Source organism: Papio anubis, chromosome 5 (genome assembly GCF_008728515.1).
Source record: "Papio anubis isolate 15944 chromosome 5, Panubis1.0, whole genome shotgun sequence".
Classification (NCBI taxonomy): Eukaryota; Metazoa; Chordata; class Mammalia; order Primates; family Cercopithecidae; genus Papio; species Papio anubis.
Genome location: NC_044980.1, coordinates 110,600,758 through 110,619,182, shown reverse-complemented (window position 1 = coordinate 110,619,182; position 18,425 = coordinate 110,600,758). Strand labels below are relative to the sequence as shown.

At 40.1% G+C, this 18,425-nt stretch overlaps 1 protein-coding gene across 1 annotated transcript; it reads right to left on the bottom strand.

Moving 5' to 3' along the window:
* Positions 1 to 15,787: 15,787 nt before the first annotated feature.
* On the bottom strand, positions 15,788 to 18,371 carry LOC116274947 (matrix-remodeling-associated protein 5-like). The gene has a single exon (XM_031666418.1). The coding sequence runs from the start codon at positions 18,201 to 18,203 to the stop codon at positions 16,434 to 16,436; it is 1,770 nt and encodes a 589-aa protein (XP_031522278.1). The 5' UTR covers positions 18,204 to 18,371; the 3' UTR covers positions 15,788 to 16,433.
* Positions 18,372 to 18,425: the final 54 nt, after the last annotated feature.

Genomic DNA, 18,425 nt, shown 5'->3' with positions numbered 1-18,425 from the left:
GACAATTTTTTTCCTAAGCTTTGTGATGTACTGCATAATGGGCTTTGGTTTCTTTTTTTTGTTTGTTTTCTTTTTTTCCTATATTTAACTGGGGCCCAGCCAGAAAATTTATCCTGCATGCTTCTCTGGGAGACATAATATTCACTGACATTATCAATACCGGGCGCACTGCCCAGTGAGTGAGATTCAATATTAATTATTATTACTTATCGAGCACTGACTGTGTACTTTGGGTTACTAAAAACACAAGAGACAAGGTCTCTGGCCTGAGGGTGTGCAGAGAGCTTAGGTTAGTGAGGCAGGATAATTCGGCTGATGCATACACAGCAGATCTGAGTTCAGTTGTGTTCCCTCTGCTGGCCACCTCGTGGTTACCACTCACAACGGGAAAACAACTTGGTCATTATTAATCCTGATAGAGACCTCACCCAAAGACTTACGCTTTTTCTTGCTGTTCTTTTTAGCTGTTATTATTTATTTGTCTAGTTTTAATGCATTTCACATCTTTACATATAGGCAGTTTTAAGGGATATAATTTGAGGAGTACTAAATGATCCACTGCCCTAATGTATCACCAATAAAAATATTTGCTAACATTTGTTTCTGGCTATGTTTCTGGACATGTGCAATGCAGTTTACATGTAGTATCTCATTTAGTGTTCAATCATAAAAAAACAAAACCTTTGGTGTAAGAGTTTGTAAGAGTAAGAACATACAAGCAGTTTGAAATGGTAGAGTGAGAAAAAAGCAGAATCTTTTATAGGAAGAAAACTCATTTTGTTAACGGGCATATTTAGATATAAAAAGCTCTTTTTTTACAGATCTAAGACTCTGAGAAATGTCTCTAAGGAAAGTGTGTTACTAAATTCTTCTGTCTGTGGAAGTAACAGGGACTTGGAAGATCTCTGAATCTGGAAACTAGAGGACCTAATAACTGAGGTACTTTAAACTTGGCAATAAAGAAATATAAGAGGGAATAAAAAGGAGAGGAGATCTCAGAAAACACTGTAAGCTAGTCCTGGCTGAAGGACACATTAATCATGAATTACCTCAGGACAGAAAACAGCCAAGTTTTTAAGGTTATGATATCTAACATGTATTTTAAGCTACTCTGTGTGTTGAGTTATAGTCCTCTCTGCTAACCCAGACTATGACTAAAAATCAATTATACACTCCACATGCTAATGGCATGTCTGCACACAGAATAAAGAAGTGTGGCAGGAGGAATTTATAAAATGACTCCTCAAAGATGTCTCGGCCTCATCCCTATTTATATCTATTTATATACCAAGATGTCACACTCGGGATTGTGTTATACAGCACAGTTGACCTAAACTGGGAGACTACCAACTATGTTTAACCTAATCACATGGGTCCATAGAAGAAGAGTGTTTTCTCTGGCTGATGGCAGGAAGACAAAAAAAAGGCATGAAACATATGGACCTGATGCATGCTTGCTTTGCTGAAGATGAATGGGGTTGCACGAGAAGACACACGGGGGCCTTAAGGAGTTGAGAGAGCACCCTGACTGATAACCAGCAAGGAACTGGGGGCCTTAGTCCTACAACTGCATGGAACTGAATCCTTCCAACAACCTGAGTGAACTTAAAGTAACTGAGCCCAGGTGACACCTTGATTTCAGCCCTGAGCATAGAACCTAGTCGAGTTCACCTGGACCTAAAGAAGTCTGCGCTAGCAAGTGGGTGTTGTTTTAAGCCAGGAAATATGTAATAGTTTGTTACACAACAATAGAATACTGATACCAGTTATCACCATTACAGACCAAAAAAGGAATGCACATAGGAAAGGAATCATGACTCGAGACAGAGAGCATAGAGGAGGAATAGGACAAAGACGATAGATGGAAAGAAAAATGTAAGCTCCTTGAGAAGTGTCAGCTGCATTAGGAGGACTCCAGATTTCCCACAGTGGGATGGATGCTTATCAGCTTTATTTGAATGTTAAACACGTGTGAATCTTCCAAATGTTCTGATTTAGAGGAATATCCTGTGAAAGAGACATAAAATCACTGTCCCCATTTTATGAAAGTATTAGTGAGTAAGGAATTTTAGTGACCTGGTGCAGGAGGGATATTAGAAAATCCCTAACTGTGGTGAATAAATAAAACTGCATTTATCCCATCTTGGATTATGTTTTCAATGGAAGATGTGAAAGTTATAATGTGTTAAAACTATAGTAGTTAACCATGGAATATTTCACAGGTAGCAATCAGAGGTCAGAGATCTTTTGTTTGCTTCAAGATAGTATTAATTATATCTACAAATACTAGTATGCTCTAGGCTATAAAGAGATTACACTTGCAATTGGATGGCATTAAATTAAGGCCAGAATATCAAAATACATATATACACACACACACATATATATACATATACACACATATATATACACATATATATGTATATATACATATACATACATATATATATATAGTGTGTGTGTGTGTGTGTGTGTGTGTGTGTGTGTGTGACGGAGTCACTCAGGCAGGAGGAGTGCAATGGTGCGATCTCGGCTCACCGTAACCTCTGCCTTCTGGGTTCAAGCGATTCTCCTGCCTCAGCCTCTGGAGTAGCTGGGATTGCAGAAATATACATACATTTTCTAAGGACTTCCAGTTAAACACAGAAAACTGATCATTCATTTTCACTGGAAATCCCACCTGAAACAGCACTAAAATATCAGTTAAAGATTTTTTTATAGGCAAAACCCAGAAAGAATAAAGAAAACAGAGGAGGGAAATACAGCAACACAATTTTAAAAACCAGAAAACACTCGAATGAATGGTTACTGACCTATAAGTGGTCACTACCATCCAGATGTAGGCACATTTATGATATAGCACCCTGAAAAATCTCAGGAATTGATGGTACCAAGCACATCTGATAGAGAGTAGGTAATGCTGAAAACAGATGTACTGTTTGCATATCTCTCAAATCACACCTCACACACTATAAAATTGCTTATCCCCCCTTTTCCCTTCACAGCCAAAGACTGTGAGGTATGTTAAGCTCAAGAACATAGGTTCCAGCGGAGGAAGGGGAAGGGTTATCATGCTGGAAACAAAGGGATTTAGTGAATGACAACACATTCAATGGTGAGGTCTCAAGCCTCCATCTTCTACTAGATTCTGTGCATAATGGCAGTCAAGTTTACCGCTTATGGCAAGAGATTAGGTTAGGGGTTTGAAACAATGGCCTGCTGCTTGTTTTTATACAATTTTATTGGTACATAGCCATATCTTTTGTTTATGTATTGTCTGTGGCTACTTTTGTGCTACAATGGCAGAGTTAGCCAATAAGGCATAAAATATTTGCTACCGGCTTTTACAGAGAAACTTTGCTGAACCCTAGGCTAGAAACTCTTTTCAAGGAAACTGACTGGAACAAGTAAACAATCTATAGATAATGAAAACCAGAGTTTCCAAATGAAATGGCTCAGCAAGTATATCAATCCTACAATAAATCTACCACTAGACAAAGCCCATCTATGCAAACAGAATTGGCAAACTGCTTTGCAGTGAGTGCTTAGCTTCCCTTTAAATATAAAATAACATCCAAGGAATACCAAATATTTAAACAGTCTATAACATGAAATACAAAGATTAGAAAGAAAAATAAAGAGATTAGAGCTAACAGAATCAATGAAGGTAGCAGAAGAAAAAAATGAATATAAATACACATCTATACACAATGTCCTTGGATAAATAGTTGACATCGATTGAATGAAAAAGAGTTATATAAAAGAAATATTCAGATAAAACATTTTAAAATGAGATATACAGTAACTGAAAAAAAAATCAGATGAAATTCTGGAAGTTCAAAAATCTAGGAAGTAGAAGAACAAAAAAAGGAAAGCAACAAATAACTAATCTCAGAAATTTTCTAAAGTGAAAACACTAGTGTTTCCAGATTGAGTGGTGAAACTGAGTACTCACAACAATGTAAGAAAATAACACGTATTTCTCCTAGGGCTCTGATACCAAATTAACTGGCGAATCTCAGCTTTTGAAACCAGTAGAATTTACATTAGGTTGGTACAAAAGTAATTGCTGTTTTTGTCATTAAAAGTAACACAATTACTTTTGTTGGTTATATTGACCATATGTTTATTACATATAATACAAATGCAAATTCTGCTGAATTTGAGAAAAGAGCTAATATATGGTCAAATTAACCAGTTTTTGTTCAAGTAATCTCATTGTAGATGTTTTGTTTATCACAAGTTCAGATTCTTTTGCAAAATGATTCCAAAATACCTAGGCTAGATGCTTCACAACTAACTTAATGGCTCAACAATCCATATAACATTTTAGGACATTCAGTGATAGTACTGTCCACTTTGAGGCAGTACAGCTGTTTACTCCTAAGTAGTCACAGAAAGTCCGAAGTTCCCAAAAATAATCCAGGAGAGTCCATTTGGCCAAAGAAAATCCCAAAAGTATTTTATGAGAATATATATATATATATATATATCTCAAAAATGCTGTGAAAAAAGCATTAATAGGAAAAGTGATTTAAGAGTTTTTCTTCCTTCCTCGTCTTTTTGCACCTTACAGATATAAAATTCAAAATGATGTTTAGTTAACTTTTTTATTAGATGGATTTTAATAGGTTTATCTCTCTATAGTAATGGAGAACTTCTAAAAACCAAAATAGAAATATGGGTTGTTTGCATAAGAGTTCAGTGCATGGCTCTTAGAAGGTAATCAAAATTTTAGAAGGTAATCAGAATTTTAAGATTTAATTTAAAAGTTTGAATTGCATTCATGTCTTTAAATTCAATAAGAAATAAGACATATGATATGTTCACATTATTTTCACCTCTTTATGGGGTGAAATTATTTACAACTGATTTCAAAATGTCTCCAAACTTAGGTTTGGTGATTTTGCCAATATAACTTCAACATATTCAGAATTACTTCATAAATATCCATTCATATCAGTTTATAGCCTTGACTTTTGTCTTAATGTTATTGACTGTACATCTTCATGGGCAGAAAGACAGGAAATCTTATAATAAATCTCAGAATCTCTTTCTAAACCTTCCTTTCCATCTATTCAATTTTTAAGTGCATTTAATTAAAGTATATCACACATATATCTTCCTCTTTACTGCCATAGCTAGTACTCTAGTTCAGGCTCTAGTCACTTGTGGCTAGGCTAACTGATACAGTAGAAATCCGAGTGGTCTTTGTGTATTGAGTCTCTTGTCTAGTATATCCTGCAGGCGAATTACAAGGAGTTACTCCTTGGCTCAAAATCTTTGAGTGGATTCCAGGGCTTTCAGAAAAGTCCAATATTCAGTATAATGATAGCCAATAACCATGTGACCTGCCACCAATCTCTAAGTCTGGCCCTATTATAAACATAGACACACACACATACACAGAGATACACACACACACACACACACACACACACACACACACACCATCCTCTCAGTGTTACCGGCTTTGCCTTGCTCTTTTCCATATCACCTTCTCTTCTAGAAAGCTCTCTCTTTTATATTTTCTTATACTAATAAACATCTTCCAAAGACCCAGATATAATACAGAGATTGCAAATAGGTGGTTTTGTGGTTTGCAGGTCAAAAGTGGGCTTCAAATATATTTTGTTAAACTGACTGTGTGTGTATATAATATATATATATATATAGGCATATATGAGTTTATATATGAAATATAATCAGTTTATACCTTATATATAATTTTATAAAATATAAAAACATAGATATATAAATAATATATACATACATAAACGTACTTTAAAACACTTAAAAGGTTGAAGATTGCACACAAAACTTCGACTTTGTAGCTTCTCTTGAGAAATCAGAAGTCTTTGTCACATAAGGGGCCTTATCCCTAGAAGGTAATAATTAGCTAGAGCTAAGGAAATGTCCTCTTTAAAAGGAGATACACTCTCCAGTTTTCCTTGGTCCCTGCCACTCCCCTTTATATTACAAATGGTTTACCCAGTTGTTCATTTATGCCACTCTCCTCTCCCCTGTAGACCTTTGAATTGGTAACCTCTGTTACCATGAAAACCTATCTGATTACTCCATTCACTTCAGATCCTTGCTTTCTCTGCAGTCCTATAGATTTTTAAAGTACGATTTTTCCTTCTTAACAACAAAACAAACAAAAAAATACAAAAATCTATGACCAAAAGCAACATTAGATACCTTTCTCCACTAATGCCTTTTAAACTCCTTGAGAGTTGTATTAAGTCTCATTTGACATTTTTCCTCTCAAGGAATTTAGTTCAGTAAAGCACAAATACTTTGCAATATTTTTTTTTCTTCAGAGGGTGAATGAGTAAATAATGAAGCTTCCCTAAATGCTTTTCGATAAATATAATTTGCCACTTTCACTAAAATGACAAATATACAGATATAGCTCAATGAGATCACTGACATACATAACAATCATTAGGAGTTGCCACTTAACTATTTCTTTTATTGTATTTTACTTTCCATGGCTAAATAATTTGCCATTCTTTAAGCTCTGCATTTGGTAGTCTCATTTGCACATGTGTTTTTCTCATATCTTCTACAATTATCTTAATGGAATGCTTATTTGGGCCCTCACAGATCTCGCCATATGGAAATAAGTTGTTACTTGCTATGATCTTACATCATTATTTCAGCATCTCCACACACTTTTGTATCCAACATGCAAGACCCAGTCTTCATTAGTGGTAGAGTGATTTGTTCAAGGAGACAGGATAATTAAATCTCACAGAGTCAACCTATTAAGCCCAAATTACTTAGAAGACTATAAATTTAGAGCCATTGCCCTTCTTTTTAAGTTGGGTAAAACATGGAGTTTGGTTCCATGGACTCTTGGTCTTAGATTTGTTTGAATGATTTGATTATCTGCTTCCAGGGAATTAGGGAGTGGATTCATATTTTAAAAATTGACAAAAACGTAGCTGTTAACACAGAATAAAAATTGACTAACGGATTACTTGAAAATTGACAGCACAACTCCTGATAGATTAGAAGCCCTGACATCTTTATCATTTGATCCAGGAGGAGAGAAACATAAACCATCCCTCTACTACTTAAATTTGGACCTTCATTTAACCTTCTAAATATTCTTTCATTTTGTATGTGTCGGCTCTGGAAAACATGAATGATATGCTCATCAAGAGAATTAAAGTACAGTTGTTGTATATTAGTATAAGGGAATTGTCAGGTCTCTTTAGTAATAGGAGTGTGTCTTTGCAATCAATCAGCTATTAATTAATGGAAATAGCAAATTTGTCTTCATTTAAAAAAATATTATTTAGTTAGACTGAGACTCTTCCTACATGTCTTATAATTGCTTTACAAACCCTTTTAAAATTTTTATCATTTTTGCTTTTTATTAGCAGGGTTCATTTTTGTCATGTCTGTGTGATTGCAACTAAATCAGATTAAACTAAAAGATCTAGTTTGGCTGATTTATATACCACTAAGTGTTTTTTTTTTTTTAAATTTATTTATTATTATTATACTTTAAGTTGTAGGGTACATGTGCATAACGTGCAGGTTTGTTACATATATATACTTGTGCCATGTTGGTGTGCTGCACCCATCAACTCGTCATTTACATCAGGTATAACTCCCAATGCAATCCCTCCCCCCTCCCCCCTCCCCATGATAGGCCCCGGTGTGTGATGTTCCCCTTCCTGAGTCCAAGTGATCTCATTGTTCAGTTCCCACCTATGAGTGAGAACATGCGGTGTTTGGTTTTCTGTTCTTGTGATAGTTTGCTAAGAATGATGGTTTCCAGCTGCATCCATGTCCCTACAAAGGACGCAAACTCATCCTTTTTTATGGCTGCATAGTATTCCATGGTGTATATGTGCCACATTTTCTTAATCCAGTCTGTCACTGATGGACATTTGGGCTGATTCCAAGTCTTTGCTATTGTGAATAATGCTGCAATAAACATACATGTGCATGTGTCTTTATAGCAGCATAATTTATCTTTGTCCCTTGTATATACATCCTTTGATGCTTATCTTATCATGTTACAATTAATGTCTGTACTTGTAAGTTCACTGGGATACAGGAATCCCATGTAATTCACTTTTCATTCCACTGTCTGACTCAGTGCTTATCCCATGCTATCTCTCAGTAAATGTTGACTGAATTCTGAGAGCATGGTGAGAGTAAGAAAGACAAAGAAATCTTTTACAAGGTCTATGATTTTCATTTCTAGTTTACCAAGTAAGTTTCAAAGAGGCAAAGCTTTATTTCCAAAAGGAAACTTTTGCAAAATTTTACCTCTGCTGATGTCCAGTCTAAGCCTGCATGGTCTGAAAGTGCGATGGCCAAAGGGAGAGAGGAGTAAGAGGAGTGACCGTGCAGTTGATAAACAGGATGATGACGATGATATCAATGATCATGGTGATGATGGTGATGGTTGTGATGGTTGTGATGATGATGATGATAGTGATAGTGAGAAAAGTCTTTGATAGAGGGTCACAAATGTTTGGTTGACAATAAGAATCCTTGTGTTAAAACATGAGGTAAAAAATGAAAGGTAGTTCAAGCCCTTATTTACTAATCCAAAGTGGTGGAGTTTACAATGTAAATTTGAAGATCCAATCTGAGGATTTTTCACTGAAATAGGATGACTGGAACTCTACAGCAGAAGACTAGCTTAGCAGTATTGTATGTTGAATGCATTAAGGTGAAGACTTTAGTAGACAACATCAGCAATAATCCAAGTGAGGTCTCAAATTTGGTATCAGCACCAGAGCAGTGATAGACAAGGAATAGGGAAAAATGGAAGGATGAAATCAATATTACAAAGGTATCTCAACATAACTTGGTGAGTAATTGAAAGCAAAGCAAGAGAGAGTATCACAACAAATGTTTAGGTTTTTGGTTGGTCATAAAAAGCTTAGACAATACCATGGATATTTGCATCATGTTTCTACTCATTTGCCCACATGTGCAGAGAATTGGGCTACTGTGAAAAGTTCATATGAAGATAACCCTTGCTTTTCTTACATACTGTAGTTCATTTGAGTGGGTCTCAGGTGGGAAGGGTGAGAGGATAATGGCAGGAATCATTTCCTAACCTTACGACATTCTACAAGCATCACAAAAACCTAAAAATATGTATGCCTGAAGATACCCAGCAGATAAGCATAACATGGGGTTAAATGGCAGTGGATGCTTTCCTGGAATCAAAGAAAAAATGAGAGTGGGAAAGAAGCACACTTATTTATGAGAGCGTATTATGTGGCAGACATGAAATAAAGGTTTTATACCCCAGTCTAAGGATTTCCAGTTTTTGCAGCCTTCCAGAGACTACCCTTAACAAAATGACGGCATACATTGAGTCAAATTGAGTGTCAAGCAGATTTGCGGTCTTTCTCAGTACTTCAAATAGTCCACAGGCACTGTTTACCTTCTTCATCTGGATTTTGATAATCTCTCAGATCTTTATATTATGTTTATTCAGGTTGTTGTTCTTCCCTCTCAAAGTCTTCATCAATAGAAGAGAAAGCAGATCTTTCTCTACTGTGCCCCAACACACCACCAACCCAAGGTTGCTTTGTGTCATGGAACTTTACCAAAGTTTTGCAAATATTGGAGAATGAAAATTGTGCAAAAATGGGAAAAAATTAAGAAGGAATTTTAAATATAACAGTGCATGTGATCCTTATTACTGCCATAAAGCTCAGAACTCAAGCCCTTCCCCAGAGGAAGACAAAATGAAGTCAACTTCAGAATCATCTCCCAGCCCAAGAGAAAGTTTACATACTTTTATTATAGCTACTCAAGATATTTTTTAGTATCTACCCATGTTCAGGCACTTGCTAGGTCAATATGCACACAGCACTGAAGAAATTAGGCAAATATCTTCAATCAGGCATTGTGAGTAATTGTTGTCTTCTATACTAGCTTTCCTGGCACCCGTTTTCCTGGTCTACTTCCTGTATATCCTCAGCTCTTCCTGTATATCCTCTTCCTGTATGTCCTCTGCATGGCAAGGGGAATGTCCCCCACAGAGCTCGTATCAGCTGGCTTGTCACTGAAGTCAGCAATGGGACAGGTAGAGGTGTTTCGAGGAGAAGTGGGAGGAATGGAAGGTGGGTGCGTCTCCTCTGTGTTGGCCTTGGGCAGCAATATTGCAGCCACAACTGATACATCATCACTCTGCAACTCACTCTCTGAGGTGCCTACTGCTCTAGTTGGGCTCCTCAGCCCTTCCTTTCTTTCTTTAGACAAAACCATATAGTAATTCCCCTTGACTGAAAACTCGGACTATGTAGCCCTTGCAGTTTTTTCTGTTTACAAAATTAGGAAGCATTATAAAGTGTATTCTAAAACAAAAAACAAGGTACATTTTTCTTTCAAGTAATTTATGCTACCCTATCAGAGAGTGTACACAACTTCAGTGTTTTTCCTCTTTTTTTAACATTTCAGAACTTTCAAGTTTTGTCCCACCAGCTATATGCTATCCCTGTGGTTTTCCCAATGGCCTGGTAAAATGAGTGGTGTCATCCCCACTTGACACACACAAAGAAAAAGAAGTTTAAGTAGATGACATCTACATTCCCACAGCTGCTAAAGAACAGGAACTAAATTCAAGCCTGTGTCTCATTCACTTGAAGTCTTGTTTTCCCAAGGCTCTTCATTCACTCAAAGCCTTGTGTGATTGGTCATGTTTTCCCAAAGCTCCCTATCCACCCACAGCTTTGTTTCACAGACCACGTTTTTCTAAGGCTCTTCATCCAGTCAAAGCCTTGTTTGATCAGCCATGTTTTCCCAAGGCTTTTCATCTACCCAAAGCCTTAATATCAGCTGTGCTTTTCCAAGGCTGCTCATCCACTCAAAGCCTAATTTAATTGACCATGTTTTCCCAAGTGTCCCATCCACTCAAAACCTTGTTTGATCAGCCATGTTTTCCCAAAACATGGAGAGCAGTAGGCCACATGGAGATGGAGGCAGACACTGAAGTGATGCAACCACAAGCCCAGAGATGCCTGGAGCCTCCAGCTGAGAAAGGCAGGAAGGATCCTCCCATAGAACCTCCAGAGAGAGTCCAGTTCTGCCCACACTGTGACCTCAGACTGTGAGATAATCAATTCCTGTTGTTTTAAGCCACTGGTTCTGTAGTCATTTGCAAGGGCAGCCCCAGGAAATGAAGACACTTGGACATGAGGTCGTTTAAATGAATCCAGGATATGACAACATAAAGCCAACAAGAACCACAGGTTTCTTGTGTTCGAATGAGGTTAATTTAAAAAAGACTCTGCTAAAAAGAAAGATGAACAGCCTCTCAGGATGAAGATAAACCAACATTTGGGGTTTTTTTCCCAGAACAGAGTCAGTTTGTGCTGGCCATCCAGGAACTCACTAACACTAACTTTCTTAGTTTCATCATTAATCTGATACTGAACTTCCACCTCCAAAGACTAGGGTCTTTTTAAAAAAATTTTTGGAGACAATCTTTCTCTGTCACCCAGGCTGGAGTGCAGTGGTGTGATTTCAGCTCGCTGCAGCCTGCACCTCTCGGGCTCAAGTGATTGTCCTACCTTAGTCTCCAGAGTAGTTGGACTGCAGGCATGCACCACCACACACAGGTAATTTTTGTATTTTCTATAGAGATGGGATCTTGCTATGTTGCCCAGGCTGGTCTTGAACTCCTGGGCTCAAGCGATCTGCAGGCCTTGGTCTCCCAAAGTTCTGGGATTACAGGTGAGACTTGGGTCTTAAATGACAAAAATTCAGAAAAGGATCTTGTGGGGTTCAGTGTCTTGCAGATTGAATTCAGGAGTAGGGTTGGGGTCTTCCTCATCTTGTCCCACATTCGGCCAAGCTTCATTAAAACAAGAGGTGCCTTTGCAATTACAAACCAGACTTCAAGGACTAGAGCCTGGTTGAAGTTTTGTTTTTCGTGAGGGCCTGAGAGTAATTAAATAGTGACAATGGACTGTTAGCTAGGGATTTTGCTTGTGTCTACAGGTTTACAAGCACATATACCAGATGGCAGAGCTTAGCCATTTAGGGAGAAGAAACAACTATCTTCCAGTTAGTGTATTATTTACAAATAATGATACAGCCATATGTAATTCTGATTAATCATCTGCTCAAATCACACACCTTTGTATTCTGGGCACACTGGTTTAAATGGCTCTTATTTTACCTAAGTCATGAGGTGCTAAGTACCTCTCATCATGATCATCCCTACAAGAAAATTTTAAATATTCACATTTATTTATTAGGGGGTCTGTAACCAGTCACCTCAAAATTGGGGCTTAAAACAACAGAAGTGAACTCTCTCCCAGCTCTGGAGACCAGAAGTCTGAGATCAAAGTGTCTCAGGGCCATGCTCCCTATGGAAGCTCTAGGGGAGGATCCTTCCTGCCTCTTCCAGCTCCTGGGACGCTCCAGATGTGCCTGGGCCTGTGGCACATCACTCCATTCTGCCTCCATCTCCATATGGCCTTATCCTGTGTCTGTGCCTCCTATTTTGTCTCTTAGACAGAACTTATCATTGGGTTTAGGGCCCATCTAATCCAGGATGATCTCTTCTCAAGATCTTTACCTTAATTAAACATGCAAAGACCCTATTTCCAAATAAGGTCCCATTCCCAGGTTCTGGGAGTCAGAATATGGGCATATATTTTGGGGGCCACTGCTCAATACACTACAATTGTATGCAGTTCCCTTTGAATATTCCAGCGGAGGATCCTTTCTGCCTCTTCCAGCTCCTGGGGGCTCCAGGAATCCCTGGGCTTGTGGCCATGTCACTCCAGTCTCTGCCTCTGTCTCCATGTGACCTCCCCCTCTGTGTCTGTGTCCCCTCATCTGTCTCTTATAGTGACACATTGCCTTTAGGACCCATCCTTATCCAGAATAATGTCATTTCCAGATCCTTCACATGATCACATCTGCAGACTCTTTTTCCAAATAAGGTTGCACTGACAGGTTCCAGGTAGAGATGATGTTTTTGCAGACTGCAGCCCTAAACTCCTGGGCTCAAGTGATCCTCCTACCTCAGCCTCCTGAGTAGCTGTGATGACAGACCTGCACCACTATTACATTTTATCTATCACTAGACCCCAGGTCTCCTTGCTTGAGGGTTGAACTTTCTTCATGATCTTTTTGTGACCAGAAGAACACATCCTCTCATTTGTCCATATCATTCTGCCCAGCCATTCTTCTATTCTTGGCTCTGTAAAACTATAGCTGTTTCTTAATGGGACTACAATCCCACCTGGTTTTTAATCCTCTAGAATCCGAATGCTTTCTGAAACACATTTAATGTTTCCAAACACCTCTTCAGCCCATCACCTCATGTGAATGCAGAAGTTTGGGTTGATAGGATGTTTTTGCCAATTTTTTTCCAGGTATAATTGTACCCTGGTATGTCCTGCAGAAACATTCCCTACACCTAGGAGAATTTACCTCCCCAGATCTCAGTTTCCACATCATGCCTTGAAGAATGGTGTCCAAATGAACACATTTCTAAAATACTCTACTGCGTGTATTTATCTAGCACAGTGTTTTCCAACCAGGAATGGTACAGCCTCATGGGGAGAATTTGGCCATGTCTAGAGACATTTTTGGTTGTCACACGGGGGTCATGGAACCTGGTGCTCCTGGAATCTGGTGGGTGGAACCCAGGGATGCTGCTCAACATCCTACAGTGCACAGGATGGTTCCACCACAGAGAATCCTACAGCCCTAGACATCCATAGTGCTGAGGCTGAGAATTCCTTCGCATGAGAAACTCTATCTATTATCCATCCAGTCATCCCTTATCTATCTATCTATCTATCTATCTATCTATCTATCTATCTATCCATCCATCCATCTATCATCTACCTAACTACCTATCTAATCCACCCAACCACCTATCATCAGTATATCTATGTATATATCTATCCACCTATTGATCATCTATTCAACCACACATTATCTATCATCTATGTATATCTATCATCTATAATTCATCCAAACATCCATCATCTATTTATCTATATACCTATCATCCACCCAACCATCCATTATTTATTTATGTGTGTATCTACCATCCATCCAACTATCCATCATTTATCCCAACCATCCATCATTTATCTATCTATCCTCCATCAAATCATCTATTATCTATCTACCTATTTTACTTCTGTCTGTATCTATTGTCTATTTATATCTATCAATCATCTATGTGTCTGTATCAATCATTATTTATCTGTCTTCTATCTATATCTATTATCAACCTATCCTCTATCTCTTTATACCTATCGGTCATTTATCACCTATCTACCATCTATCTGTTATCTATCTATATCAATCGTTTATCAGTTATCTATTTACCAATCTAATCTGTCCTCTATGTCAGTGGCTCTCAGGAGCAAGTTTGCCCCCACTAAAGGGCCATTTGGTAATGTCCAGAGACATTTTTGGTTATCACAATTTTTGGGGGGTTGGAGGGTACTGGCTAGCATATGGCAGGTAGAGCCCAGGGATGCTGCTCAACACTCTACACAGGACACCCCAGCCCAGAGAATCATCCATCCCCAAATGCCATTCATGTGCATTTTGAGAGACCCTGCACTATCTGCAGCACCTGTCTATTGAGAATAAATACTCCAAGCACCACCTCCTCCTCCACCTCTCTGCTTCCTCAGGCCTCTGTTGATATCCAGCACACAGTAAGGGCTGTGCAGATATATTTAAGAAAATAAGTGGATTCATGAAAGAGAGACAGGTTCTATGCCTCCCACAGAGTTTAAAAAAAAAACACAACAACAGCAGTCTTTAGTTTCCATGACCAATATTCTTTAACAATTGGTTCTTTAACACTGCATTTCTTAAAATTCTGACAGTAATTTTTTTCCCAAATATTTATCTTGCTTGCCTTTTTCCTTTCCCTCAGGGGAAGCAAAAGGATAGTTTTGCATATTTGTGGAACACAGTACATGTATTTCCAGATATCTCTTTGACAAAAAATTAAAAAAGAAAAATCCTGAAGGATTTCCTAGAGCACTGCTTCTCAGTCCCCACAATGTCTTGCTGCATACTGAAATTGTCACTACATGCAAGTGACACTCAAACTCTGCCTTCCTGCCTGCCAAATCTGTCATCAGAAGCATTGCCTTTGACTCAGTTTCTTTGCCTGTTAAAAAGGTGTAGAGAAGGTAATCATTGAAAAAAGGTGAATGAAAGTGATTTTTTCAACCGCTCTGATGGAAACCCAAATTCATGTGACCCTCTTTTGTCCTTGAAAATAGCATTGTCATCACTGCCTGGTTTTGGGAGCATATTATTTTATTATCAAGTGTGCAGTATATTGACCCTAAAATTACAATGAAGTAGTCATAGAAATAACAGGTCTTGTATTATTCATGAGCACAGACTGACTCATGGCTGGGGAAGAAGCAGCCATCTTAGACCAGATGGACAGCTCAGATACTTTAGAAAAGTTTCTGGGCTTTTCAGGGAAGACTCTGGATTCAATTCTGTAAAGTTATGGTATAGTTTTCTCCTTCTTTTCCTCTCACCTCTCCTGAGCATAGCTTTCAACAAAAACTTTAAATACAAGGAAGTCTAATATCACAGCCTTCCCCACTGCAAGGTTCCTGGAGAAGGTAATGTAATAATGGTTACTGAATTTGAAGGAGATTGGAGAGGAATTTTTTAAAATTATATTTCTGTGTCTGCTGTAATGTGTACAAGTCTTTTAAAGACCAGTAATTTATTAATGAGACACCAGGTATTTCTCCTAGTCTCATCTGATTTGAAGGGGAAAAATATATATATACATTATATATATAAAACATTATATAAAAGGTGAGTTCCAGGAAGAAATGGATTTTTTCATATAAAATGGTAGCTGTATGTATGTAACTCTGAATTAAAAATATATATATATATCAATCACTCTGGTTCTAAATCCTTATTGGGCAAGCTGGAGTTTTGAAGTGACAGAGGAAATAGCTGAAAGATGACTTGTCAATCTGGAACAAAGTCTATCTTGTAAAAACTGCAGCAGGTTAACTAGGTGATGCGTCTTTAATGGGGTAGTGGGGGATTGTTCGTGTCTATGGTTTATTTTTGGTGAATGTTCTGCAGATAGCCTATGGACGCTTATGAAGGCAGTTGAGTGGCATTTGCAAAAAAAAGAAAAATTGCAGTCAGAGCACAGATACCGCGAATGAAGCCTCTGGAATGATGTAAACACAAAAGAAAGTTCCCAGCGAGGCTGAGCCCTGCTTCTGGTGTCTGTATTGCTTCCTTTTCCCAACAATCGTAGATCAAGTTCAACCTCAACTTGAAACCCACAGGGGGCCACCATGCACCCTGACACATTATTTAAGAGCTCCGATTCCCCAGCCTGACTTCCCGTACAAACCGCGCTTTGTTGTCAGTTCCTAAGCAATCTTTCTGGAATCCACATTTCAGAAGACATGGATGTAAGTTGTTTTCGAGTCACTGCCGAGAATGTTTTTTGCCATGCACTTGTAGAAGCCGGCGTCTCTCTGTGTGGCATGCTGGATGGTCAGTGATCCCTGCGGGTGAAGAAATCTGTTTCCATACAGACGAGCCTGAACCCCTGCCTTCAGATGCGACTTATCCGGCAGCTCCCACGTGATGTCAGCTTTGGGAATCCCCATAGCCATGCAGTTCAGCTTCACGGTGTTCCCGGGCCGGGTGTAGATGACGGGGGTGGGCTCGCTGGTGATCCGGGGAGGATAGGCGATCACAATCACGGGGATGCTGGTGACCGAAGGGCCGTACTCCGTCTCCATCCTGCATACATAGGTACCCCTGTCAAACACCGAGGCCTCACGAACCGCGAGGGTGCCATTGTCCAGAAGGGAAATGCGTCCCAGGGCTTGGGGGCCCTCCAGACGCATGCCGTTGGGGAGCGTCCAGGAGAAATGTCCCTGCCCAGCCCCGGGAGGGGTGCAGGGGAGCTTCAGGGTCTCACCGTTGATGATGCTGACCAGGTTATGATACTGCTTGTTTGCTTCTGGTTTCAGCCCCACCTTCAGGGAGACCAGCCTCTCCGTGTGGCCAGCGGCGTTGCGGGCCACGCAGCGGTAGGCCCCGGCATCCACCGAGGAGAGACCGCTGATGTGGAGCATGCCGTCAGCCTTGTGGTAGAAGCGCTGCAGCTGCTGTCCGCTCTGCAGATCGGTGCCATTGGGAAGGACCCACACCAGGCTGGGTGTCGGGCTCCCCGCGGCAGAGCAGTTGAGGCTGATGGTGTGGCCCGCCATGGCCGTGATCTTCTCGCTGATCGGGTCGTGGAAGATGGGTTTCTCCATGGGCTCCAGGACAGTGAGCTGCACGATCAACCTGGCCTCCCCTCCCTCGTTGCGCGCCATGCATACTAGCTGAACGGAGTCGCTCTTCCTCAGACTCCTGATGTCTAGGGAACCGTTGCCATGGACAGTGACCCGATTTCCATAGTATGGAGCTGGCAGAACCACACCCTCGGGAAAAGCCCATAACACCCTCGGGGTGGGGATGCCTTCAGCTCTGCAGTCAATCAGTTTCCGACTGCCCCCGGCTGCTATCTCCCGCACAGTGGTGATGGGGTTGGGGCTACCGTTGATTTTGGGTGGCTGGACATTGACGTGAATCCACACCGTCTTCCTATCCTCTCCGGCGCTGTTCCTGACCAGGCAGGTGTAGTTGCCACTGTCAGAGCGCTGGGCTTTCTGAATAAGGAGAGTGCCATCTTGGTATATCTGATACTTCTCAGAGGCGGTGGGGATCACCCGGTTGGTTGGGGACAACCAAGTCACCTTGGGCATGGGTTCTCCTTTGGCCTCACAGGCTACAGTGGCCACATCTCCATAGGGCACCTGAACCGCCGAGCAAGTCTTGTTCCGGATGGTGGCAGGCGCTGTCACCACCTTGACTCTGACTCTCATCTCGTCCTTCCCGACCTGATTTTCGGCAAAGCAGGTGTAGTCTCCTTCCTCCCTCATCCCCACTTCATTAAAGTAGAGCGTCCCATTGTTGAAGACGACATAGCGCTTGGTGCGTCCACCGCTGTCATCTGACTGCATGAAGGAGTTCACCAGACTCCCATCCGGGAGGCTCCAGGAGATCTCAGGATTGGGAAGCCCGGTGGCCACACAGTCCACTTTCAGGTCACCCCCATAGAAGACTTTGTGGTCGTTCTCCTCCTTGTGCTCAATCTTGGCCGGTTTCATCACCACATTCACCTTGAGCACCACGTAGTCGTCACCAACCTTATTTCGAGCTACGCACAGGTAATCTCCAGCGTCTTTGTCCGTCACTGATTTTACCACCAGGGTCCCGTTGGCAAACACCTTGATTCTACTATCAAAACTACAGAAAAAAAGAAAAAGGAGTAGATGTCAGTTTCCCAAATGCTCTACTGTGGCATTAGGTCACTGGAATAACACAAAAAT